This window comes from Anas acuta, chromosome 2 (genome assembly GCF_963932015.1).
Source record: "Anas acuta chromosome 2, bAnaAcu1.1, whole genome shotgun sequence".
Lineage (NCBI taxonomy): Eukaryota > Metazoa > Chordata > Aves > Anseriformes > Anatidae > Anas > Anas acuta.
Genome location: NC_088980.1, coordinates 47,253,688 through 47,279,412, shown reverse-complemented (window position 1 = coordinate 47,279,412; position 25,725 = coordinate 47,253,688). Strand labels below are relative to the sequence as shown.

The window sequence follows — 25,725 nt, the reverse complement described above, 5'->3', positions numbered from 1 at the left end:
TTGTGTTAGTAGTATAGACCAAAGTTTTGTTTTAATGTTTCACTGCACAGACGTGGCTTTAACAAGATATCAATATGACTACGTAAGAGAAACTTAAGTCTTCCAGAGTGCTAAATATTTTCCCGGTTCAGAATTAAAAAGCACAGATTACTGACGGAATAAGTAAGCTTGAATCCAAATATTCAGTTCAAGTGATTTTGTTTTTTGGTAAATTCTGGAAGAAAAGTATGAAACAAAGTAGTAAAATGCCCAATTATTTATTGCTTTTTCAACAAAATTTTATTCTCCCATTTTTGAAACTATACATCAGTTCTGTTTTTGTGCTAGAACTGAGATCTGCTAAATGAACTTAAATGATACAGAGCTACATAAACAGAACAAAAAATCAGCAGTTATTACAGTCCATTACTATGATAAATAAAAAGTAGCTACTTCAAATAGTTCTTATTGGAGTATTCTAAAGTACAATGGACTATACAATTCATTCACCAAGGAAAAAAGTATATTTGCTTTATGAGTAGATGTCAAAGAAAAGCTTAAAAACATTCTGCTTTTACCTTTGATTTTTATTACAAGGATTAGGGTTACAAGGATCCTTGGAAATACATGATCCAAATTCAAACTGATTGTCTTGGAGACCAACGCATCGAGCTATACATGCACTTGGATACGTGCGCCCATTTTGACCGCATACCGGTACAAACTGATCTACACAGTTACATGGTAAACCTGAAAAAGTAACACATAAAAGAGGAGTTTTGGTGCACACTTATTTTCTTTGACAGAAGATAAACAAGAGGTCACTAAACCATCTTAGTCATGCAGCAAATGTGAAGATATACCATATCTTGAAACTGGTACCTCCCTCCTGTAAATAAGCAATACTGTAGATACTGTAGCACATACACATTTATAGGTAGTAGGAAGGGAAGTCTGTGCCCTGCCTCCTTGCTGATTCTACTCAGTTTTCTGTGTTTCCTCCCCTCCCCCCCAAACTCCTTGTCTCTCATTCCCAGTGGCACTACCTTGTCTCTACTTATTTCCACAGACTACCTGAGGTTTAATTTTCCAGTACTGATTTTTTTTTCAAAGGCATGCATTTTTTCTTACGTGCAGGATGAACATTGGAAAAGAACATCTTCATAACAAATTATCTCCATGAATACTGTAGAAAGAATTTAGAAGCTAAACTTCATTCTAAGAATAATAACCTTACAGTTTCTGTAGTTTGGAAAGTTACCTGTAAACTTGCGACGTTCGTCTTCTGAACTATGTTCAGTTAGGCACTGACGAGTAGAACATATCAAGTTTCCAGCAAAACATGAACAGACATTACAATCTATATTAAAGGATGTTCCATGACCTTAAAATAAATAAGTAAATGTGTACAATTAATACAAATATACCAGAAGACTACATGGTCTTCTGCATAATACATACTCAGATGTATTATACAAATACTACCATTTTCATTATTTTTCCCTTAATTTCCCTTATTCAGTTTCTTTTACAACTGCAACTTCTATCTTTTGTGTATACCTCTATCCTTGGTGTGTGCTTTCTGTCAAGAAGTAGAAAGTGCTAATGCTTCATTATTTCTGTCATTCATTATGTCTTTGTTGTTTTGCAAAATTCCATTACAGCTGTAATTTCAGTCTCGGCAAACAGTTTAAGTTTTAGTTTAGTTTAAATTTAAGCTTTGTCTAGAGCAGGGAACAAGAAAGGTCCTAGCAAAGCCAAACAGAAACCCAGTAGAAGCATTAAGTACAGGAATACACAAATACAGTGGTGTGTGCTGACCCACTGGCTTTCAGAAAGGAGCCTTTAACAATGCAACTACTAACACCACCACAGCTGCTTTTTAAGGATAGAGCACTCTGCCTGATTTCTGCAGCTTTTAAATCACTAACTTTCTAATGTCTTAATCTGAGAATCAAACACTAAACTTAGGGATTTTTTCTTCAGTTTAGAGATTCCAGTTTGGTTTTGTAAACTGTTCGTATGACTGCCCTTCACTGTGTTGTATGCTGATATAAAATCTACTTATATTAATGACTGCCAGTTTATTCATAACTAGGTCAGTTATTAAAGACTACTAGCAGACACACAGCTCTTCAGGAAAGCATAAAAGTAACTGTGCCTTACAAAATAAGACATTTTGCTATAATCTCTACTCTGAAGGTTCAGTTGAATGATTAGAATTTTTGTAAAATACTAAAGGGGCACAAGTAAAATCCTCAGCATTGAGCAATCTGGAAGAGGTACTCCTAGACAAATGGCAGCTGACCAAACGAGGATGGAAGAGCAAAGCCTCTGTAGCACAAAAAGCTGTTTAAACCACAGAAACACCCAAGAAAGAAGGAATTTGTCAGCAGTTCGCAAAAAAAGTTTCCAAGATATTTTTCAGTTGATTTACACATAAAATATCACTGATTTTGCAACTGAGTGACTTACACGATGCTTAAATCTCAGAAATACAGCACATTTAGAACAAATACTGTTGTTTCACTGTTCTTGCTTCATCCCTGCTGCCTACTGCCTCCCCTCGAGCCTTCCTCAGTCCCTGTCTTCCTCAGTCCCCAGAGCTCTCCAAAGTTAACTTCTGCTCTCAGAAAAGAAGCTAGGTATTATCAAATACCATAAAACCAGAGCATGTGAGCCAAGTCAGCGACCTTTTCGCTGAAAAATGGCATACTAAGAACAAGCTTTACACAGGACTTTCATTGGTTTAGACAGATGTTGTTAGGTATTGATTTAAATAATCCATCCGTCCAGCATATAAAAGAATTAAGCAAGTATTATAGGGATGCAGACATTAACTTTTGTATTTTCTGACAAACTCTGCATTCATGTTCTCTGGCACCCCAGATTTCACTGCTTAAAGAACAGGAGCTGTATAAAGATATAATAATTGTTCTGAAACTTACTTTTTCTTTGTCCTCCAACAATGCATGACTTTTGGAGGTCAACACAATGCATTTCCATGCAGTTTTCTAGCAATCCACTGTGTCCACAGGTACAAATCTTGTAACAACCAGCATCACCAGCTGACGATGGAACCTGAATAAGCGTACCTTGACGGACAATAAAATCTGAGGCTTCTCCCAGTTTGCAGCCTAGGTACAAAGAGAATTTGAAGTTCATATTTAGTAAATACTTTGTCAAGTGCCACTTGAAAAAAGGAGAGGCACATAAAAATTATATGCCATGTCACTTGCTTCTCAAGCCCTGAGACTCGGCATTCCGAATCCAGTGAAGTAAGAGGTTGTAGTAACAGTGAAGAGCTCATAATAGAAAGTTTGGGTGTTAATTTACTTAGTTACTGAACTGGTTACTTGTGAGCTACCAGACAGAGTTTGAGAAGTTTTTCTGGCCTATGAAAAGGGATTTGGAACAACTAAACCTAAGAAACTGTATCTTGAACATTAATACAATACCAGAAGTGCTGCCAATGCAAACATGCATCCTTGATCTCCTTGCATTTGATCACACTCTCAGAGCTCTCAGAATGTCATCCCAAGACTGACATCCTAATTTTCATTAATTTCAAGGCAGGCAATTCAAGAACATTGTGTCCATTCATTTCACCAATAAGGAAAATTATGCAGATATGGCTAATAAGATGTGGAAATACAGGGCAATACATGCCATTGTGCCCTCAGGTGCAGCAAGCTGCACTGTGTTTTCAGTACTTTATGGTTGTAATTTTAAATAGCAGGCAGGATGCTTAGAGACCACGTCTGGACATTTATTTCTTCTGAAGTAAAATAAGTAATATACCTTCTAATAATACAGCACGTTTCAGTTAACAACAAAAATAAGAACATATGAATAAACGAAAAGAGCTACAAGGCAGGCTACAGGTTTTGAAAAGACAAGATAATGTTGATAATAGTTTTGGGGGAATATTAGCAATTTATTCTAAAGCTTTCATCAAAATTTCAGTAACATTTTTATTACCAAAATTCAGCCAAACAGAAATTCAAATCCCTTACCTGGTACACACAGATACGGAAGACACAATTCTCCAGACTGACATCCTTTTCTATTTACTTCACATAACTGATTAGCCGCACATGGATTTGGGTTACATGGATGCGTAACATCTTCTACAACGTTTCCTAAGGAACTTGGGCCTGAAAACAGAATATACAATATATATAATGATTTAAATGAGGTTTATTTCTCAGGAAAGCATGGCATTTCTTATGTTAAGTAAAATCATATTTTTGAAAACTCAGTGAAATATTTTATATTTTTAATTATACTTTTAAAAACTTGACATGACAAGTTAGTTTGTAAACTTACTTAAAAAGTTTAGTACTCAGTCCTGGAAACACTGACCAAAGAGTTTTTTCATGAACAAAAATTATTTCCCCATCTTGTTTTCCCAAGAGTTTCTTATACATGACAAAAATACAATCTGACAATGACCAGTAGTCAAATCAAGAAAAATGTTACAGTCAATAATCAAGAAACTGTAGGTCTGGAGTAGTCTTGACGTTTAACCAACTTTGGTATCATTGATGGAGTTTGGTTCTGTTTTCCCTTTAACTCAGTAGCAATATTCTCCTGTTACAAGATTAAAGAAAGGAAAGACAACATGGAAATGAAGCAGCTAGATGGAAAGAACCACCCAAAGCTTTAATATGTTGTCTCTCTGGGAACAATTTGCATATGCTGAGGCACACTTTCAGTTGAAGCTTTAAACAAAATTTTATTATTTTCAAAGTTCATGGGATTCTAAGAAGGAAATAACAAAATTCAATTTGGAAGGTCTAAAACTTAAAAATCCTGTAACAATAAAAAAGTTTTAGTCCTACAGATATAAGTATGTAATATGAATCTGTAAAAGGGAAGAGCAGATTTGGAAAAGAATGTAAAAGATGCATTTAATAAAATCTAGAACTAAGATAAAATTTTACTAATACATTTGTATGCCATGTTGAGGGCTAACATGCCTACTAAGCTCATGTTCTATTACCCCAGTAGCTAATGTATTTTTTGGTTATTCTAATTGCACAGTTAAAGAACAGTAACACAGTTTATATATCAGAAAAAAAAGCATAACATTGTACATCTACAATTTATGTTCAAGATTATGCTATGGTTTAAGTGATATTTATTTGATATCAATCCTCCCAAGCATTGCCCACCTTTTCTTCTGTAAATAAATGGTGCTGGTGGTTTTATTATTGCTCAGTACCTTTTTGTCAGGTGAGATCATAGAATGGCTTGGGTTGGACAGGAACTTAAAGATCATCCAGTTCCAACTCCTTTGCCATAGGCAAAGCTGCCACCCACTAGACCAGGTTGCCCATGGCCCCATCCAACCTGGTCTTAAATACCTCCAGGGAAGGAGCAACTACAGCTTCTCTGGGCAACCTGTGCCTCACCACCCTCTGAGTGAAAAATTTCCTCCTAACATCTAACCTAAATCTCCCCTCTTTTAGTTTAAGCTTTGTTTTGTGCCAGCTGTGGCTGGCACAGAGCCGTCGGTAAGTTCCTCCCATGTAGCCTCTGCAGCCTCCACTGCTACTAAAAGCCTCGCCACATGAAGTATGAAGTACAAGAAGGAATAAATGCAATAAGCTACGGCAATTTGAACAACACAATTTTCTCTAATATACTAAATAAATAATGTTTCATATTTAATACAATTTTATTTGAAAATAATAACAAAAATACTAAAACTAACAATAAGTGTTCAACGTATCTTGGTTTCTAGTTTTGTTGCCTACATATGTTGATACTTACTCAGGTATGTATCCAAAGGGATACAGTTCTCCAAGTCATCTGTTGGAGATAAGAGCTCACAAATACTTTCAGCTGAGTGGCCTTCAGGGAACTTATTATGATCTCCACATTTCTTCAGTATTTCCACGCAATCTGATCTTCAGATAAATAAACAAACAGAACTTCATGAACATCACTTGAAAAAAAAAGGTCTTATATTAATATTCTTCCCTTTCTCAAATCCACACCTTTCCTCTGGATATATATATATATATATATATATATATATATCCATATATCCATATATGCACGCACATATATGTATGTATATAAAAATCATACACATATCCCTGCATGTAAAGAGTAGCAGAGGTAGGAAAAAAATTGCAATACAAAGACAGGAACTATTTTTTACACTAAACTTTACTTACTTTGGGTTTGGTGATTTTTGTTTCTATGGCTTCTTATGCATGTATCTTTCAAGCATTTCCTTTATTTAACATTTAATACAGATTAAACGTACCTAACCTCTCTACCCGTACCTAATTAATTGGTTTATTTTCTACCCGATCATTTATTTCAAAATTTATTTTTTCTTTAAAGCAAACTTTATAATTTTCAGAGCCTTCTGTCAGTTAAAAGCACCAATGGGTCCAAAAGCCGAAAAAGAAGAGAGAGTTTTATAGCCAACACAGAGTCAAAAAAAAAAAAAATCAACTTCACAATGGAAGCGCATATATCCATGTCATTAGCAGGCAAGCATCTTCCCTTTACAGTGATGGAAATTCAAGCAACAGCAACTATGCAAGCTCACGTTCTTCCCCAGCTTGCTTTGCCATGTCTGCCTAATGTAAGTCATACACAGTCCTACAGCAGCTTTTCAGTTCTCATTAAAATCCTTAGCAGAACCTCTTGACTGCTTTTTTCCATGGTACTTACTTGCAGATAATACTTCCTCTAGATTTGCTGTGGCAAGGTTTAATCTGAAGTGAGCAGGCAATTGCCTTCCACATTTCTGGTTGGCATTTTTTAATATCAAGAACAGGAATATTTATAAATGGCATCTTAATACTCCCTTTTTCCCAAAGCTTCATGTCATTCATGGCTCCCTGGTCTGACTGTGTATTGCAGCTCCTAAAAAGTTCTGTTGGTCTTAAAAGAAGAAGTTAAAATATAGCATGTATTTAAGAGGAAAACAAACAAACTCCACATATTTTAGCTTTCACCATATGAATTCTACAACCTTGATATGGCTTCCCTTTTCTGTCAAAAAAGACATGAATCCCTTCCACAGTTAAGCATGACCAAAATCAGTTTCAATTTTATCTTTAAGGAAAGTAAGTTCTTTAAGGCTCAAGGCTGAAATACCATTTTCAACTCTCTCTTAGATCAAATATCATTTAAGCTTTTCATACCTGAAGAAAGTTGACTCTAAAGCAAATATTTTGAACATTCTGAAAATCTGTATGAATGTTTCTTGGTGAATCACTAATGCAAGTTGATTTATCATTTATTTTTGCCCAGGCAGCATCTATCACATATATACTTTACTATTGAGAATACAGTGGCATGTCTGTTAGGTATTTCAAAGAAATCCAGAGATCCCTAAAAGCTAGCTGATAAAATATTAAATGTACTTTTGAAACTCAAACACTGTTTAGCTCGTAACCTTGCAATTACAAATTCAGACAACACTTCTAAATTATGCATTTTCCTCCACAGAGTATAAGAAAAACAGAACCATCTCTAAAAGAAAAAAAAAAAAAAAGGAAGACATATGAACCCTCTTAGGAAAATGTTAGCAAGTAACATGTAAATTCAACAAGCATTTTTACCTTATTTATAATATATAATATTGCAGCAATTATGACTTATTAATATGCGAAGACAGAGGAATATACTAGCAATATATGATGACATTTTACATGTTCATGAGTTAGCTTTTATTTTAATAAGTTCTGTAATGTTGATTGTTAACTATAATTCCAGAAGTTTATTCTATAGGAAAATGATTTCTTTTTTAAATTGTCTGAAAAAAAGATCAGAAAGACAGCTATATAAAATCTCAAAACAAGACTGAATTTTTTTTTTAATCAAAGCACAGAAATTCCTTTTATAAAATATTCAGTGTCTCTCTCTTACCTGTTATTAAAATTGGTGCAGTAGGTAAGGTTTCTACATCCCAGCTGGCAAGGTTCACGTACATCTGCTAAACAGGTGAGCATGGAAACTTCAACTGCATTATACTCACAAAAGCGATCAAATTCTTGCCAACTCTGTGAATTGCCCCAACTTGTGCTATAAAGTTTAGTGCAGAGCTCTCTGAAAAAAATATGTAAGAAAAAAAAATCAAACGAAAAAAGCAGCTGTTGCTCAGCTATAGCAGAGTCTCTTTCAGATCTCAACAGTCTACACTCACTGTAGAAATGTATTAGTGCCCACAAAGTCTGCAGGAGTTTCCAAATGCTGTGCTCAAAGTAAATAGCTACTTTCCACTGTTTTCTAAATTTTCCAGTTTTGCTTAAGAATGCTAGCAAATCTTTAAACTAGTAAGACTGAAAAACTTCTGAATATAAAACTGTAATATCCAACATAAATATGCTGCCAGAATTTAAAGAAATCCTGAACTAATGACATGTAATAAATCATGTTGACAAAACAATGAACAACTAATCCCACCCTTCAACTTAGATCACACCTACTCCTACTACAGATACACCCATCGAATTACCTAAACCTGTTTCCTTTCTAAGAACTCACAGAACCCATTTCACACATACTCACACAGTAGGATTTGGGCAAAGGACTGACATGAAACAACTTCAGAAGCATTTTCACAATTGGAAAGAAAGGTAGAGAGATACTGACCTACATGTGGAAGAGTTTGCTTTAGAACAGCAATGGAGCTTAGCTCCATCAAGACCTGTTGAAGGTGGAGGGTGCACAGTGACTCCTGGGTGAACAGATCTTGAACTCTCAAGAAAACATTGCCAAAGCGGATCCTGAGGAAGAGGCATTGTTTTGCAGCCTTCTATAAGTCCATCAACAATTTCAAGCTCTGTTTTCATTGACATTAGAATTCTTTTACAAGCAGTCTGACAAGCATAGTCTTCTGCTCTATCACAGCAATACAAACCTGTTGAAGAATTAAAAACTGTTATTTCTCAAGCGTATAACAACCACCAGGATACACTACATAATAAACTTCAGAGAAAAAACGTTACATTTACAGAGAAAAAAAGTTTTTTTTTTTTTAATAATAAAGTTTTTGGTGAAATGAGAAAAAATGGTCAGCAGAGTTGTTAGCCCGGATTTTAAGAGAGCAAACTTCAAGCCACTCACAGAGTCAGTTAGCAGGGTCCCCTTGGAACCTGCTTTTGAAGGCTTAGGGGTCTATGAGAGCTGGTCGCTTTTTAAGAACCACCTTCTAAAAAGGCAGGAGCAGGCAATTCCAGCGCATTGCAAGTGAAGCAAGCGGGGCATTAGACAAGCTGAACAGGGAACTCACAGAACTTGAGCAGAAAAAGACTATGATCTTTCTAAGCAAGGCCAGGCAACACAGGAAGGTTACAAAGCTGCAGTTCACACTTGCAGGAAGAAAACACGAACAACCAAAGCTCAACTAGAGTTAAAATTGGCCAGTGTTATTTCAGATAACAAAAAAGGCTGTTTAAGTATGCTAATAGCAAGAAGAGGTTTACGGAAAACATTGGACCATTACTCAATGAAGATACTCACTTGACAAATACGGATGATGAAAAAGCAAAGGCATTTAATGCCTTCTTTGCTTCAGTCTTTAATATCAATGATAGGCCCTTGGGTTGCCCAGTCCTCTGAGTTGGAGGACTGTAACTGAAGGAGCATAAATTTTCCATTTGTGGACACCAAAATTGTAAGGAACCAGTTGTACCAGTTGAATATTTTTAAGTCCACTGGGCCTAATGGGTTTCATCCTGTAGTACTAAGGAAGTTAGGAGATGTTATGGCTGGACCCCTGTCAACAATTTACCAAAGATCTTGGGATTCTGAGGAAGTCTCCACTGTCTGGAAACTAGCCAACATCACCCCAGTTTACAAGAAGGGCTTGAGAAAAGATCCTGGAAATTATAGACCTGTTAGTTTAACTTCAGTACCTGGAAAAGTTATGGAGAAGATTATGCTGTGTGTCACTGAAAAGTACTTAAAGGATAATGGAATCAGCAGGCCCAGTCAACATGGTTCACGAACAGAAAGTTCTGCCTCACTAACTTGATATTCTTCCAGGATAAGATCATTCACACAGTAGACACAGGTAAGATAATATTTTTAGTAGGGCTTTTGGTACTGTCCCTCACAGTATCCTTCTGGAAGAATTGTCCAACTGTGAGAACAGGCTCATGCTACATGGGGTGATGAACTGGTAGAGCTCAGACTGAATGGGGCATTATCTGATTGGCAGCCAGTCACCAGTGGTGTTCCTCAAGGCTCAGTCTTGGGTCCAGTTCTGTTCAGTGCTTTCTATCAATCATATAGATGCAGGAGTTGAATTTTTGTTGGTGATGCTAAAATGGGAGGTGCTGTTGAAAACTTGCCAACAGCCAGCTGGTCAAAACAGGTGATCTGTATTTAGCATTGGTATAGCTTCACCCTATATACTGTGTGCAGTTCTGAGCTCCACAATATAGAAGGATATCAAGATACTTTAAAGTGGCCAGAGAAGGGCAAAAAGCTGGTAAAAGAGCTGGAAGACATGTCCTATGAAGAGCGTCTGAGGACACCGGGTTTAAGCTTGGAGAAAAGTAGGTTGAAGGATGACCTGATTGCTCTCTACACCTTCCTGAGGAGGGGAAATAGAAAGGGAAGTGTTCATCTTCTCTCCCTGGGATCAAGTGACAAGATCTGTGGTAATGGCTCAAATCTGCAGCTTGAGAGATTCAGACTACACAATAGGAAAAACTTATTTACAGTAGCCAGATACTGACACTGGAACAGGCTTCCTACAGAAATGTTTGATGTCCTGTGCCTGTGTTGAAGAAGCATTTAGAGAATGCTCATAATGATAGTCTTCAGTTTTGGGTCAGCCCCACAGTAGTCTGATGATCTTTGTAGGTACTTTTGAACTGAAACTCTTTTATATTCTATTCTATTTCAAATAACATCACTTCTTTGAAATGCAAACAGAATCAACTCTGAATGGAACCGACATGTAGAATTAAAAAAAAAACAAAAATGAAATCGAAAAACTAGTAATGTACCTACAAACAAAAGTTATTGCATAAATTCATATATTTACATTACATAGAAATGTATCAATACAGTTTATATAATAAACATATAATATATAACAATTTATATAAAAAGATATACAATCCTCAAACTTTTAAAGAAAATTTTCAGAAAATAAAACATTTTTATACTTACTATCTGTAGGATTTCTCATTGGGTATGACTGGGTATAGTTGTTCACACAGTGTATTAGCTGAGGACTAATAGTTGCACAATAATTTTCAACTGCTTTTATTTGTGAAGGACCAGGAGATGAGTCTGTCCGAAAAATTGCTTGACAATACTCCCGACAGTTTGTATGATGACCTGCATAACTGCAACAGACTGACCCCACTGGGGAAACAAACAAACAAACAAAAATCTATGGTTTCCTACACCGATGAATACATTAGTGAGCATGTCTGTAACCCACACAATGAAGCTCAAGATATTACTGGAGGAGAAAACAACAAAACAAAACAAAACAAAAACATAAAACACCAATTTCTCCTAAACTCCATTAAAATAATCTGTTTACAGAATGAGTGGAAATATCTGTAACTAGCCAAAGCATCTTTTTCTGGTTTAGCTAGAGAAAAAAGTCCCTAAATACATCTCAGATTCAAGTTCAAGTCACAAACAAGCCAGCTGAATTTTATCTTCAGATGTTTTCTTCTTATTTAAAGTAACTAGTTTTGTCTTATAATTGAATTAGTAGACAAATACCAATGGTAAACAAATAAATATGAAAGCAGTATCCCAAAATCCGTTTCAAGAAAAAAAAAAAAAAAAAGATTAAATCACTGTGATTCATACATTTTTGCCCTGTTATTAAATACAGTGTTCTTGAGAAATACTACTACCGAAATTAATTCTGAGGCACTGAATTCTTTATGCCCTGATATTTCATTTTCTATATACAGGCAACAGGACACTTGTACGGTGCAAGATTTCACCTATATCTAACTTGATTTTGTTACTTAACAATCATCAAGTGAATAAAGCAGAATAAAACAGTCATCAAGTGAATAAAGCAGAAGGAGAAATGATCTTCTAAGCAATCTTCAAAATACAACAGAAAAAACAAATACAGATACATAAATTAAAAATTTACAGCAATTATATAAACAGTCCAATCCTCTTATCACTTGAGCAAAAATAATTATGTATGTGGCTAGCCGTTCTATGGAACTGAATCCACGTGATAGCTATATGTACACCTCCAGAAGTTTTAAATATTTTAAAGAAAAAAGAAACTATTCATTACATACTTACTTTCATTTCTGTTAATACAACTAAAGAGAGCATTCTGAAATCAAAACAAAAATAGCATTACAAGCCTGAAAATTTCAAATAAACATTTAGGTGCCCAGTCATTTCTTATCAAGAACTAACATTTATTTTTTGTTCATCTAATACAATTTAATTGAAACAAATAACACTATATAGAAACACTAAATGAATGAAAAGATCAGGTGTCACCTAAGTTCTGTGTACACTCTTACTGAAATATATTCAAGTAATAGGAAGATTCTGCTAGATCACCTTAGAAAAAACATGCTAGAAGTACCAAAATGTTTTTGTATGATAATTCTAAAGGATCTATGTGGAAAAAAAGAACTCTGCACATGCACACATTCAAACAGAAAATCTCAAAAAACTACACAGCAATTAAAATCTAATGCATGCTATCAACACGCAAACTACACCCAAACACAAACTACAGCACCCAAATGGTACAGTTGGGAGTTATACAAAATGTTAAAATACAGAAGGGGGAAGACATATACCCAATCGCTTGGTTTCAGAGGACTGTGATGCACAGGACAATAAACTGAAAAACTACATATCGAACTCCTGCCCAGAACAACCATCATCTTCCCCATATTGAAAACAGATCTCTTCTTGAGAAAACAGGTAGCATTTAAACACTTTCTGGAACTCAGTGGAAAGATGAAGCCATGAGGCTGAAATTCTAAAATTTCAACTACCAGTTACGAAGTATTTTAAAATTACATGATTATAAAAAGAAATTTGAAGCACTCTCCACACTTGTACAAACATGAAATAAGATTATCAAATGATCAAACCCATTAACGCAGTGGCAAAAAGCAATCCATATCTTCATAAAGTTACCGATCACCTTCATATCACCAATATTATATACATTTGTATTTTACACATCATCTAGACAATAAAACAAACACTGTAATATTGATCCTCACACCATGTGGGATTAAAATCTGATGTTTTGCTGTACTAAACCAAGATGTGCTACAACCTTTAAAGAAAAGACCTAAAATGCAGACCTAACATCAGTTTGGTAGCTCATCAGCTAGCAAAAACACACAACCTCGCTCAAGTCTGAAAACAAAATGGTTGTCTCAAGCTGAACAGCTTGTAGAACTTCATCTTACAGAAGTAGCAAATATTTTGCTTCACTTTGAAACAAGTTAGACACTTGAGTATAACATAATATTCAAAGAGTTCATCAGATTAATACTGAAAAAAGTCTAGGTCTAAAATAAGAAAGGAAAAGTGAACAGTATTTTTATTATGAGAAATCGGCATGAAAATTCTCAAGAATTTTAATCTCTGTTAGTTACTAATATTTACTACATTGCTGTGAAGTGGGTTATCCCCAATAATCTTTGTGATATTTTTGTGAAAATCTGTATTGCTCCAAACAGATGGAAACGTTAAAATTTTTAAAGTGAAGATGTATTGAGAATCATATTTTCTATTTTTTTTTTTGTCTTGGATAGTTTAGAGTGCAGGACTTTATATTTGCCCCCCCCTCCCCCCCCCAATTCAAATTCTTTATTTGCGTTGTTTTTGCAGATCATTTGGGTCAATCTGATTTGGCAGCATCCTTATTTTGTCCCCTGAAATTTAATCTAGGCAGGATTACTACGTAGGATTACAGAGCAAAGCAAAGTCAATATCAAAGTAACTAAATCTCCCCATGGCTAACTCATTTTTGTGAGTTAACCATAACCAGTAATTGCAACATCTGAATGCTGAGTTCTTCCTTTGAAGCAGCTTGCTCGTATTTGGTTACACTGAGCTGGGAACTCACGTAAACACAACACGTTTCCTTTCACGGGGGGTTAGAACTAGGTTATCTTTATGGTTGCATTCCAATTCAAACCATTCTATGGTTATTTGTACACAAAATCATCACCCTACTTCTGTAAAGAACTGATTTATAATATTGCCTGCAGGGTCACGTCATTTTTATAGCACTGTTCTTTCTTCTTTGGGACCTTTGGTGTATTAAAGAAGAAAAAAACCTGTCAAGATAGGAACTGCTGCCACACACCACATCAGTCTGATCCACGACTGACTGTCCTCAGAAGCTTCTGAAATTAGATTCTGCACCCATCCTGTACCAAGCACTGGAACATGGTGAACAAAACAGCCTGGCAGAAAACAACACTAACTGTGTACGAATTAATGCACAGAGACGGTAGAGGCTGCTGAAGGGTATAACCATGACAGACGGACTTCAGCCTAAGTACTGAATATACTATCATTTAGCACTAACAATGTGTAGAATGATGATGTAAAGTTGCTATAAACTCAGGTAAAAATTGTCACATTATTAAAAGTAGAATATTATAAAATAAGTCATTAAAAAGCTGTTTGGAATAACAGGATCACTGACCCTTTTTTGCTCAGCTTATAACCACAGACAAAAATAGAGAAAAATGTTGAGATGATGGAGTACCAACATTTCTCTTATGAAAAAGGGCTCAAGTTGAGACAAAATTATCCTCTTCTACCTATTTTAAAAACCTTTCTGTTTCTGTAAGACAGACACGATCCCCATACCAGGTAATCAATCCTCCTTCTGTACTTGGAAACTGCCATTCCACTGACTGCTGAATCACTGTAATAATAATAATACTGCAATTAGAAGGAGGTTGTCTTACTTCCCTTTTCCGTTTTGTTTTCAACTCCTCTCTCCATGCTTCTGGTTATATAATTTGTGCATGCCTTCACACCAGCTCTGACTCCACTCTTCGTTTCATGGCCTCATTTTTCTCAGTAACCCTATAGAAAGCATTTTTCTCTTGTGCTAGCAATTTAAATAATCTTTTAGAAGGACCTGCAAGATGCCAGATCCAGAATAAGGTACACAAAACTGTATTTGTGTGACTAAAAGAACTTCAGCTTGTTGAAGCAACTCACTGTATCACGAAACTGTAACCTGTAGCCACCACAGGCTACAGTGATAATTAAGATGCTGAATTTGCTCTTCTTGTAGCTCTGGACAACTGTTCAGTTTCCCAGAAAATACAGGTACATGTGCGAGAAGCATAGCTATACAGACATGAGAAAATCTTAGAAAAATTAATGTATAGTCCTCTGTTTGTAAATAAAGCTAATAACAGCTTTAGACCATCACAGTCTGTCTTGAGTTACTAACCATAACTTCATTACAGGATACAGGGTTAGTCCCCATCTCTTTTATAGAATAGCAATCATATTTAAGATATCAGCAACTTTTCTGCCCATTCAAGCTTCCTTTTGAATTGCCTACCAAAATCTCTTGAAACAGTGAACTGTGAGAAAAGACAGACACAGAAAATCAAGAGCAAAAGATAAAACAAATACATATGTAAAGTCAAACAAACAAACAAAAAAGAAACAAAAAGAGCAGAAAAGGATATTTGTATTAAAGGGAAAACTACATCACCAAGATCTGTGAAAATAAGGATAAAAAGCCAACAGTATAGTCCCCCTACACCCAAAACTCCATTTTCAATTCATGAATAAAATATCAAGCAAACAAAGATGGTAATATTGAAATTTAAAGAACGAATGCAGAATTATTTATTCTCCTTTTAAAATGATTTCACCTGAGAAGTCTTAAAGATACTTCAGTTGGTTGTTAAAAAAAACAAAAACAAAAACAAAACACACCACACAACTGCTGAAATTGGTCATCAAAGCAAATGAGACTACAAGCAGAAGGAATGGAAAGTTAACAGGCAGACTCAGCCAACACAAGTGTGTATGCCTTAAGAAAACAGTCACATTATGGAAATTGAAAAAGGCAATTTTAGTTTATCTAGCAGAGAACTCTTTCCAGTCTTCCTCACCATAGCCAGTACTGCAGGACCTAACTGGTTTCGCTCTTTTTGGAGCTCATCAGCTGCAGGTAACGGCTCAAAAACCAAAACACACAAATACAAATAGAGCAAAACATTTTGCTAAAAAGAGAGAAGTCTTTTGCATCATAAGGCATGCTTTCATATCACATGTACATTTTTTCCAAATGGCTGCCTCTCGAATGAAAAATAACAGTGACGCTGTTCTTTTGCACAAGAAAATACAGAGAATTCCCCCGACAGCCCACCCCCCAACAAATATTATTTTTCTTCCTGAAAATTATAATGGTATCTGTATTCTATTAACTCCGGTGGAAATATACATTTAGTACTGTTGTTTTGGGCAAACTAACCACATTAAGTATCTGAATACAGATTGTATTCAAATAAGGACATCTTAATTTAGAAATATTACTTTCAGTTACAAATATAGCAGGAAACTCATTGCTATTCTCACAGAGCAAAGCACTTTAAATTCTGTTAATCTTTTCTCAACTTCATTTAAACTTGGAATTTATCAAAACAAGTTAAAGTCACTAACACACTAAGGTTTAGTGGACGCAGCTAAAGTTTCAGATGATGGTGGACATCTGTTTAAATTTTTTTTTAAAACGTACAAAAATTAACAATTAAGGCTAAGATTTTCCTCAGTTATGTTAAACAGTAAAAAAAATGAAAACACTAGCACGGTAAGGTAGAACTTAATCACTGGAACTTCATTTTTGGCAAGATCATTTCTTTTTAATCAACTTCCTTTGAACTGTACTGAACAGAAACAAAATGCAATAGAAGATCACAATATTATTATACATAATGTGTGATATACAGAGTCAAAGTCTGCCCAGAATTCCTAGGCAGTACTTCCAGAAGCCACAAACAAGCTGTGTGCTTTAGGGGTTCATTAAAACCTTTTTGGAACCTTTCACCAAACTATGTTCTAAACAGAATCTTAGGTTATAATCTATTGTCTGTGAGTAATCCCTACAATTATATAAGGGTTAAAAACCTTGCAGCATATTTTCAGAAGGGCTAATCAGTAGCCAAAACTCACTAAAACCTCAGCATAAAGCAGGATCATATGATCCTGGAGAATTAAACCTGCAGTAGTGTAGCACAATTAATACATTTCTGAATACTTCCTGCAGCAACTGAAGCTGCAGGCTGTGCATTTGAAGTTTCTGTATTTAGAAATTGTTGGAAAACCACAAGCCAAATTAAACTAAACACTGCTCAAATCTGTGAGAGCAAAAATACCTTTTTACAGTCCAGGGACATCAAAAGTGTTCACCACTGTGTCCAAAAAAAAAAAAAAAAGGCTTGAAGAACAGAAGTGAAATAACATAGAACATTTGAATAATGCCTTATTTAAGACAAAAAGTAAGAACTGAAGTGCTTAATGCAGAGAGGGAAACTCAGTATGCAGTGTAAAGACCCCATATTTGTAACCTAATAAAAATTTTAGCTCTCCTGTTTCCATGCACAATAGAAATAAATGTGATTTTAAATTCAGTAATAAACTTATCACAGTTTATTTCAAGCATTATGAATTATTTTCAGTTACTCCTCCAAGTGTGTACTGTTTGTTATATTCAAAAATGAACCTTAACTTTACACAAAACTTTTAAAAAGTGAAAAAACAGAAAATCCTACATACAATCCATACAGCCTCCACTTCTTTCTTCTTCTCTCTTTGACTATTACCTACCTTCTTTTTAGAGCAAGATAGTAGAAAGCTGGAAGAAGTAGTGAAAGATAAAGGTGATGAGATGCAGAGAACTAGAGAGAAAAGGAACATGACAAAAATGAGTATCCAAGAAGCAGAAGATGGGAAAAAGAATAACAGGATAACATCTTTCAAAGGAAGCTAAATAATGTCTAATAACATCCAAAAAATATTCAAGGACGTTGTGCTATTTAAAAAAAAAAAATCTGTATGCAGTGCTACTTGAAATTAAAAGACACGTAATAGGGCTTGCTTAAAATCCTCAATGCACTGATGAAAAATGAACATATCATTACACCATGATCCATTTCTAAAATGTGTAAAATTTCCAAATGACAAGAATCACAGGCTACATTAACATTTACAGTAAAATTAATCCAGAAAAATATGATCAGCAGAAAAAGCGTATTTAATTAATCTTGTGAAAAGCTGGCACATCGGCGTTCAAGTGATTCTGTTATTGCACAGTCTGAGACACTGTTTAGCAACTTCTAACTTTGTGACAACAACTATCTGGAGGTTTGTGTTTTTTTCCCTCCACTGCTCTGAACACTGTGCCTTACCCTTGAAGACTTACCGCATTCTTTGTTCTCACTAACTTAGTGGGAAGCTGAAGCGTAACTCATTAAGTTGCTTCCCTAATCTCTAAAGACCGTGGAGAAGTACTATGGACAGTTCAGTCAACTACTGCAAGATTTTGTAAATTCTCTGTGAAATGCTTAAGTGAGTGTATAAGTTTGCAAGCTATGACAGTGTTTGCAAAAAGGGATTTACACCTTTATATTTCTTAATTCAGCTAGCTTTTACTTACAAGTTATATCTTTATTATATTCAATAACTCAATAATTAATTATTAATAAACTAATTCTCAAACTGGATGCTCATGTTAAGTGACTCAAACACGGATTCTTAAGCAAAAGGCAACACAACATGTATAACATTGCATTTATATGATTCACAAGCTGTTTCTGATCTTACTTGTCATGTAGTGTTTTAACTCGGCAATCCCTTCCCAGTTCTTAATTTTTTTTCCCCAACCAACCCAACTGAATACAAAGTATGGTACTAGTCACAGATATAGAAGCTAAGAAGCTACTCGTAAGACTACACAAGGAGCAGGCCACACTCACCAAGACATCAACTAAAAAAAAAAAAAGAAAAAAGGAGGAAAAATGAAAAATAGCTAGGATGAAAAAAAAAAAAAAAAAAAGTGCAGGTTCCTTCCAGAAGCAGCTTTTCAGATCTCATACCTTTGGCAAAACTTCCCTGAATTTTATACTTGCAATAGGTATCTTCAGAGCATAGCAAGTACTATTTCTCATGTGTACCTATAAGCCTAGATACATAGGAAGTTCTATTTTTGTACAAAATATGTAATAACTGAAGATCTACCACTGCACATACTTCATTTATCTCCTTAACACAGTATTGGTACCTACTGCTCCTAGTGCTCATTTAAAAAGTTCTCTTCACCAATCATAAAACTTGTATGTACTTCCATAATTTTTCCTGCCTTTCCTTCTTTTAGTGTTGCACAGGTAGAAAGAGCTAAGGTCTTCCGTGCAATAACAGCAAGATCCCACTTTCCAAAATTCCAGATAAAAAACTGGAAAAAGGCCTAGGAAAGTAAATAAGATGACTATCACCATTTTGTAGGTGTTCTTTAATCTCTTACCTTTCCTTTCCCGTTCTCCTTCAACACATATTGGCCAACCTCCTACAGCAATGCAGAAATCCAGAAAAAAAAGAAGGAAACAGACCAGCATAATAGAGGAGAAGTTTACAGATGTTGACAGTATAGCATATCACAGCATGAGAGAAGACAGAACTACTTTAAATCCATTTTAAAGAGAACAAACTATGCTAACTTCAACAGTGAAGAATCTAGGAAAATACTCCGTAGATTTAGATGAAATATGAGAGGGAAAAAAAAACAAAACAACAGGGAATTTATTGTTTCTTGAAAAACAGGAAACCTGCTACATTTCTGCCCAAATCAAGAAAACAGAGAATTGTTTGATAACCTGGACTGTTTATTAAGAGCTGAATTTACATAGGACTAACTAATTCAGGGCAGTAGGCAGGAGGAAAGGAGATGGATGAATGTGCAGGAGGAGGAGGAATCTGGCTTTTAATAACAAGAAACAATTGGAAGTGAAAAAGTCCTAGCAAAATAACTTTTCTACAAAATGTGTTAAAAAGAATACAGATGAAGGCAGAATTCTGAAAATATCCTATTGTTTTACTCTTAAAATTAATTGTTAGAAATAACTGCTAGTATTCGTAGTTTCACTGATGTTAACAAAAATTATTCATTTTGAATTATATATATTGGGATAGACTACTTAAAGGATCCTGAGTTTAGTTCTTCAAGGTCATTTTAAAGCCAAATCTCCCATTATAGAACTCAAAATGTCCCTGACAATGAATGCCTACTTTCATCAGAACTCTTCTTTAACAAACTATTTTAGAATCCACGTCTCTCTTTTGAAAGCTGCATCTTTATCAATCAAATTAAGATATATAAAAGTCTAAAAAAAAGGCAAGCCCCTTTTCACAGAAAGTGATTGTACTTTTACAAAAAATGCAGAGAGGCAATTTACATTTGAATGAAAGTGAGTATATACAGATATGTTACTACATGAGAAGACTAGAAATTCCCTCTTCTCAGGATACTTGTCACAGAAATTTATAAAACGGATGACTTATTAAGATATATGCACACACACACATACGTACCTCATATTCCTTTCTGCAGACTTTTAAAACATCATTCTTTGAAGAAGCCTGAAAAACAGAAAATTTCCCCATTTCAGGCAGAAAATAATAAAAACATGTTGTAAAATAAGAATTGTTCTACCCTTATGTTAACTGTGGTAATCATGGATCCATGATCTATTTAAATGTTCCTTTCTAAAAACCTAAAGAATCCATATAAAGTTTTAAGAAAGCACAACTTTGTCAATACTACATATAAATAAAGACCCAAATTTCTTATTTCTGCACCAAGTTTGTTAGTTTTCATCAAATGTTTACAGGATAAGGTGGAATACTGGAAACATTTGGGAAATGGAAGAGCTTGAGCACAAAGTTTCACCATTTTCCATGCTCAATAACATTTATCTGTCTTGTTCCCTTCTCCCTCTAGAACATGCAGTCCTACAGTTCCTGTTGTAAAACCAATATCCAGAAATTCTCCTTTCAAAGTGCACATCAATTTCTTCTGTAGAATAACTCCTGCTCCTTTTTTTTTTTTTTTTTTTTTTTTGAGGTATTTCCCCCTCCAAAATACCAGGGTAAAAGCTGACCTCGGACCTATAATAGCACCATCTTCAAAATGCCTGTAAAACTCCCTCAAGTTTCAAGAATCAAAATTAGCATCCAAGCATTTTGCCATTATCTTTACTGTTTTGCCAAAGTACGTATTTTTTTTTTTTATTTTTAATCAAAACCATGTGAAACATATCAACCAGAGTCCACTCAAGTACAAAATACAGCCAATATTCCAACACAGCATAGTCTACAATCAACAATACAGCATTTATTTTTAAGAATAAAGAGAAATGATACACCAATCATAAGATTAAATTAACAGAATTTCACAGGACATGATAAATGGAAGTGTTTTTTTTTTTTTAAATCAGATCTGGAAAATACTTAAATGTTAGAATAAATTTAAAAAATTTACTAACAAACACATTTGAAGTGATATATGCATATTCTTTCCAGAAGAAAGAAAATATTTTTTGAACTACATTTATATTTCTGTCCCTATTTTTCCATTTATTTACTCCTCACCTTCTTTTCACACTACTGTTTGTGTACGCACTCTTGTCAAATAGGTTAAACTAACTAGATGCTCTTTGGTGGAGGTAGCCTTTTTTTTTTTTTTTGTATTTTGACAACAACTTGCAGTAGGCTGCTGGTTCAAGACTAAGATTACACAGGTAATGTGCAAGATACTATAGTGAATGCATCTTAGTACATCTGTGCTCCAGAACTGAGTTATAAGAATGCCAACAAATAGCTGCACACTTTTTGTTTCTGAAAATGTATTTATAGTCATATATAGTCATAAGCATATGCTGAAAAATATAAAATCAGAAAATGCTTCCCAGATTTTTGTTTAAAAGGTAAAATTGCTAATTTATGTGTTATGCTTAAAAGTGTCACCTGACCAAAACAGTGATATGGTAACACCAAAGACTGAAAAAACATACTTTATTTCACTTGATAAATGAAAATCTCTTTGAAGAAGCACAAAAATCTATTTGGGGCTGTGACTCCAATGTTGCATCACTAAACATAGCATTGCAAAAAAAAAAGAGAACTTAGAAAAAGTCGCATGTTGCCTTCCGCTAGCATCATTTTAGAATAAGAACTTTCATGCAGATTGTAAATATATGTGTATATACATATCAAGAAATTACATTTATCATAACCAAAGCAAAGGTAGCTTTGGAACCTCTGTAGATGTAGTCAATAAATTACTACTACAAAGCAACAAAATAGAGCATAGCAGCAGCAATCACACACCAAACGTTTGCAAACCAAAACTAGAGTGGATTGGCTCCATTTGCCAAGTGACATGTTAGGACACGGCTGGAACAGTGTTGCAACCAAAGTTCAGAACACATTTGAAGAAATGGCAGCCTCCATGGAGGGCCCTGGCAGCCCCGAGGGCCAACCATACCCTGAGGTGCATCAAGCACAGCATCGCTAGTCAGTCAAGGAAGGTGATTGTCCCGCTCTACTCTGCACTGGTCCGGCCTCACCTCAAGTACTGTGTGCAGTTCTGGGCACCACAGTACAGGAAGGACATGAAACTGAGAGTGTCCAGAGGAGGGCAACAAAGATGGTGAAGGGCCTAGAGGGGAAGACGTATGAGGAGAGGCTGAGGTGACTTGTCCTGTTCAGCCTGGAGAAGAGGAGGCTGAGGGGAGACCTCATCGCATCCTACAACTTCCTCACAAGAGGGAGTAGAGGGGCAGGCACCGATCTATTCACTTTAGTGACCAGTGATAGGACCCGAGGGAATGGGGTCAAGCTGCAGCAGGGGAGATTTAGGCTAGGCATCAGGAAGAGGTTCTTCACTGAGAGGGTTGTTGCATACTGGAACAGGCTCCCCAGGGAAGAACTCATGGCACCAAGCCTGTCAGAGTTTAAGAAGCCATTGGACTGTGCACTTACTCACATGGTCTAAACTTTTGGGTATACCTATGTGGTGCCAGGAGTTGGACTTGATGATCCTTATGGGTCCCTTCCAATTTGGGATATTCTATGATTCTATGACTCAAGTACATAATCGGCACCGAGTCAGAAGGACATAGGGGTCTCTCCCTGGTAGAATAATAGAACCAAATCCGAAATGTTTTATGAACAGATAGGCCAAGCCTTCATTATGTTTAGTTACATAGACAGAAGTTTAGAAACTTTGTATCTCTGGTGCTACCTTACTCACTAATTAGTTAGCCTTATCTGTAAGACCAGAATTGTATCCCTGTACAGGGAAGAGGGGCAAGATAACCCAGGCTTGGAGGATGTTTCTGAAAAGAACAGGTGAGGAACTCATGGTATGCCCATGTCCTTGGACACGTAAGTGACTTTTCTATGTCTAAGTTGAAATAATAAGATAAGAAAGAACCAGATGGCCTGAGCATGTGCAAGAACTGAGTTCAACCAGCAAACAGCGAGGAAGGTGACCAACAACCACCAGAAACCCCCGACAGACCAGTGGAAACAAACGCACGCACATCAGGGACCTTTATATACTTTAATGAGTTCCAGGAAATAGTATGAATATATTGATTATTTTGTTGGGTATCTAATAAATATGTATAATAAATATGTATGTTTTGATTGTATGTAACCCCTGTAGCTTGAATAATTCAGTGCACACACTACGTGAAGTGTGCGTCCAGTGCCACAATTAAAGAAGCCCGCTTTCTGAAACTCCAAATTGAGTCTTAGAGAGTTTCTTTGACTGACTTTTATAGTAAAATACTAACACAGGGCAGGTCAGACAGAAGCTTCATTAAGTATCCTAATAGTGAGAGAGTGTTTGGGCAGCATCTTCCCCTCTGCTCCCTTGCTCTCTGCAAAGCGATTGCAGAGCACTGACTAAGAGGTCAGGAAAAAACACTCTAATGTTAACAAAGTCAGATGTCTACCCAAACAATCATTTATGTTTTCATAGAATATCTGAGCTGGAAGGGTCCCACAAGGATTGTCAAGTCCCCTGGGTCCACCAAAAAAAAAAATTAAAAAAAAAACAACTGCCAGATCAGGTGTCTGAGAGCATCATCCAAATGCATCTTGAACTCAGGCAAGCTTGGTGCTGAGACCCCTGCTCTGGGGTGCTTGCCCCTGTGCCTGACCATCTTCTCAGTGAAGAACCTTTTCCTGATACCCAGCCTGAATCTTAGGTTTATAAGGTCAAGCACCCTTGGATGGTTGGACTCCAGACAACCATTTGAATGTCAACAAAGTCAAGTAACCATGCTGGCAAGAGACAGACCGACTCCTTCATTAGCTTGTTAACTGACACGTTTGGCACTAGAGAGATGGCTAGTGGTGGAGTCTAGGAACAGCACATACAGTATTATTTAAGCTCAGAATCAGTGGTTCAAAACAATCACAGACTGTGCTTTTAGTCAAAAGGAATGTTCCTTTAGTTAGGATAAACTTCCTAGCCATACCTCCCAAATCTTAGATGTTAATTTTACCACCACACAGCACCATCACAGTTGGTAACGTTTACAAGGTTCTAATGTTTAGTATTTTATAGTAATAGAGAGCCAGTCAGATCTGCTAATCCTGATGAAATCCCACTGGAGTAGAAAGACACCCAAGAATCTCACGTGCTTCTCACGCATCTGTAAAAACCAGGCAGACTCTATTTGACCTCAGTTCTCTTATGGAACAGGAATCACATTTAATTACATTAAGCTTTTCACCCTACTTTTATTGCTTTGTTCGGGCTTTTCTTTGTACCCTGGTTTGCCCTTCCAGTAAAAGTTTTTCAGTATTTTCAGGATGGCCAAAGCCTCCTTTGTGGAGCTACAGTAGACTTCAGTTTTTACTTTTTTATTGCAAACTGACTCTAACCATGTAAATTCTCTTTTGGTTCTTGAAACTCTGCGGCTGACATTTATCATCAGTAGTGCTTCGTGGGAAGTTTCTTGTATTTTGCAGTTTTAAAAAATGTTTGTGTGATAATCTAATTTTGATGTTAAAAATGCCTGAAGATCACAATCAGGGTGAATTCAGAGTTATTTGACATTAACTATGGAAAAAACAATTAGAAAGCCTTACCTGTTTACATGCTTGCCGACATTCCACAGCAATAGCTAGCTCACAGCAACCTAAACCAACCCAACCATCAGACTTCTTCAGAACTCCTTTAAAAATAAAATTACAGTACATATTACAGTAGTAAAAGATCCTGTGCCATTATTTTGCCTTCCCTACCCATTAGTATGTTACTTTTCAAATATGATACTCAAGTTCTTCTTTAAAAAGCCAAGTTATATATTACATTTTATTCGAATTTATTGTCATTACAAACCAACTTCAAGCAAGAAAAGAAAAATAAGTCCATGCCTTAATAAATGTAGAACTTGACAATTAAGTACTTTCTATACAATGAATTTAAAAGGTGTTTTATCCAAATCATTTTATATGCTCACTGAAAATATCACAGTTTGGTAATTTTACTTAGTAATATGTAATTCTGTTGGCTTACACTAGCCAACAGAAACCAATAGGAAAAAAAAATTAAAAAAAAAACATCGTCTCAGACACATCCTTTTACTGGCTTCAACAGCACTTTAGTTTCCTATCAAGCTCCTTAACATAGAATATCTTTCTTGATTTTTCTTCCAGCTTCCTCTGTAGTTTCTCTAC

General features: G+C 35.6%; 1 protein-coding gene across 2 annotated transcripts in view; it reads right to left on the bottom strand.

The window, feature by feature from the left end:
• The window catches only part of RECK (reversion inducing cysteine rich protein with kazal motifs), a 56,085-nt gene that overhangs the window by 12,768 nt on the left and 17,592 nt on the right, over positions 1–25,725 (bottom strand). The window contains exons 5-17 of one of the 2 annotated variants that reach the window (XM_068674670.1): positions 25,135–25,220; positions 20,560–20,607; positions 19,496–19,537; positions 12,256–12,289; positions 11,137–11,334; positions 8,605–8,872; positions 7,879–8,058; positions 6,676–6,888; positions 5,758–5,894; positions 3,996–4,136; positions 2,928–3,116; positions 1,241–1,363; positions 558–729 (exon numbers count right to left, since the gene is read on the bottom strand). In XM_068674670.1, the coding sequence (XP_068530771.1) occupies positions 558–729; positions 1,241–1,363; positions 2,928–3,116; positions 3,996–4,136; positions 5,758–5,894; positions 6,676–6,888; positions 7,879–8,058; positions 8,605–8,872; positions 11,137–11,334; positions 12,256–12,289; positions 19,496–19,537; positions 20,560–20,607; positions 25,135–25,220 (1,831 nt within the window). The remainder of the gene's footprint in view (positions 1–557; positions 730–1,240; positions 1,364–2,927; positions 3,117–3,995; positions 4,137–5,757; positions 5,895–6,675; positions 6,889–7,878; positions 8,059–8,604; positions 8,873–11,136; positions 11,335–12,255; positions 12,290–19,495; positions 19,538–20,559; positions 20,608–25,134; positions 25,221–25,725) is intronic. The other variant, XM_068674671.1, reaches the window with a different exon arrangement.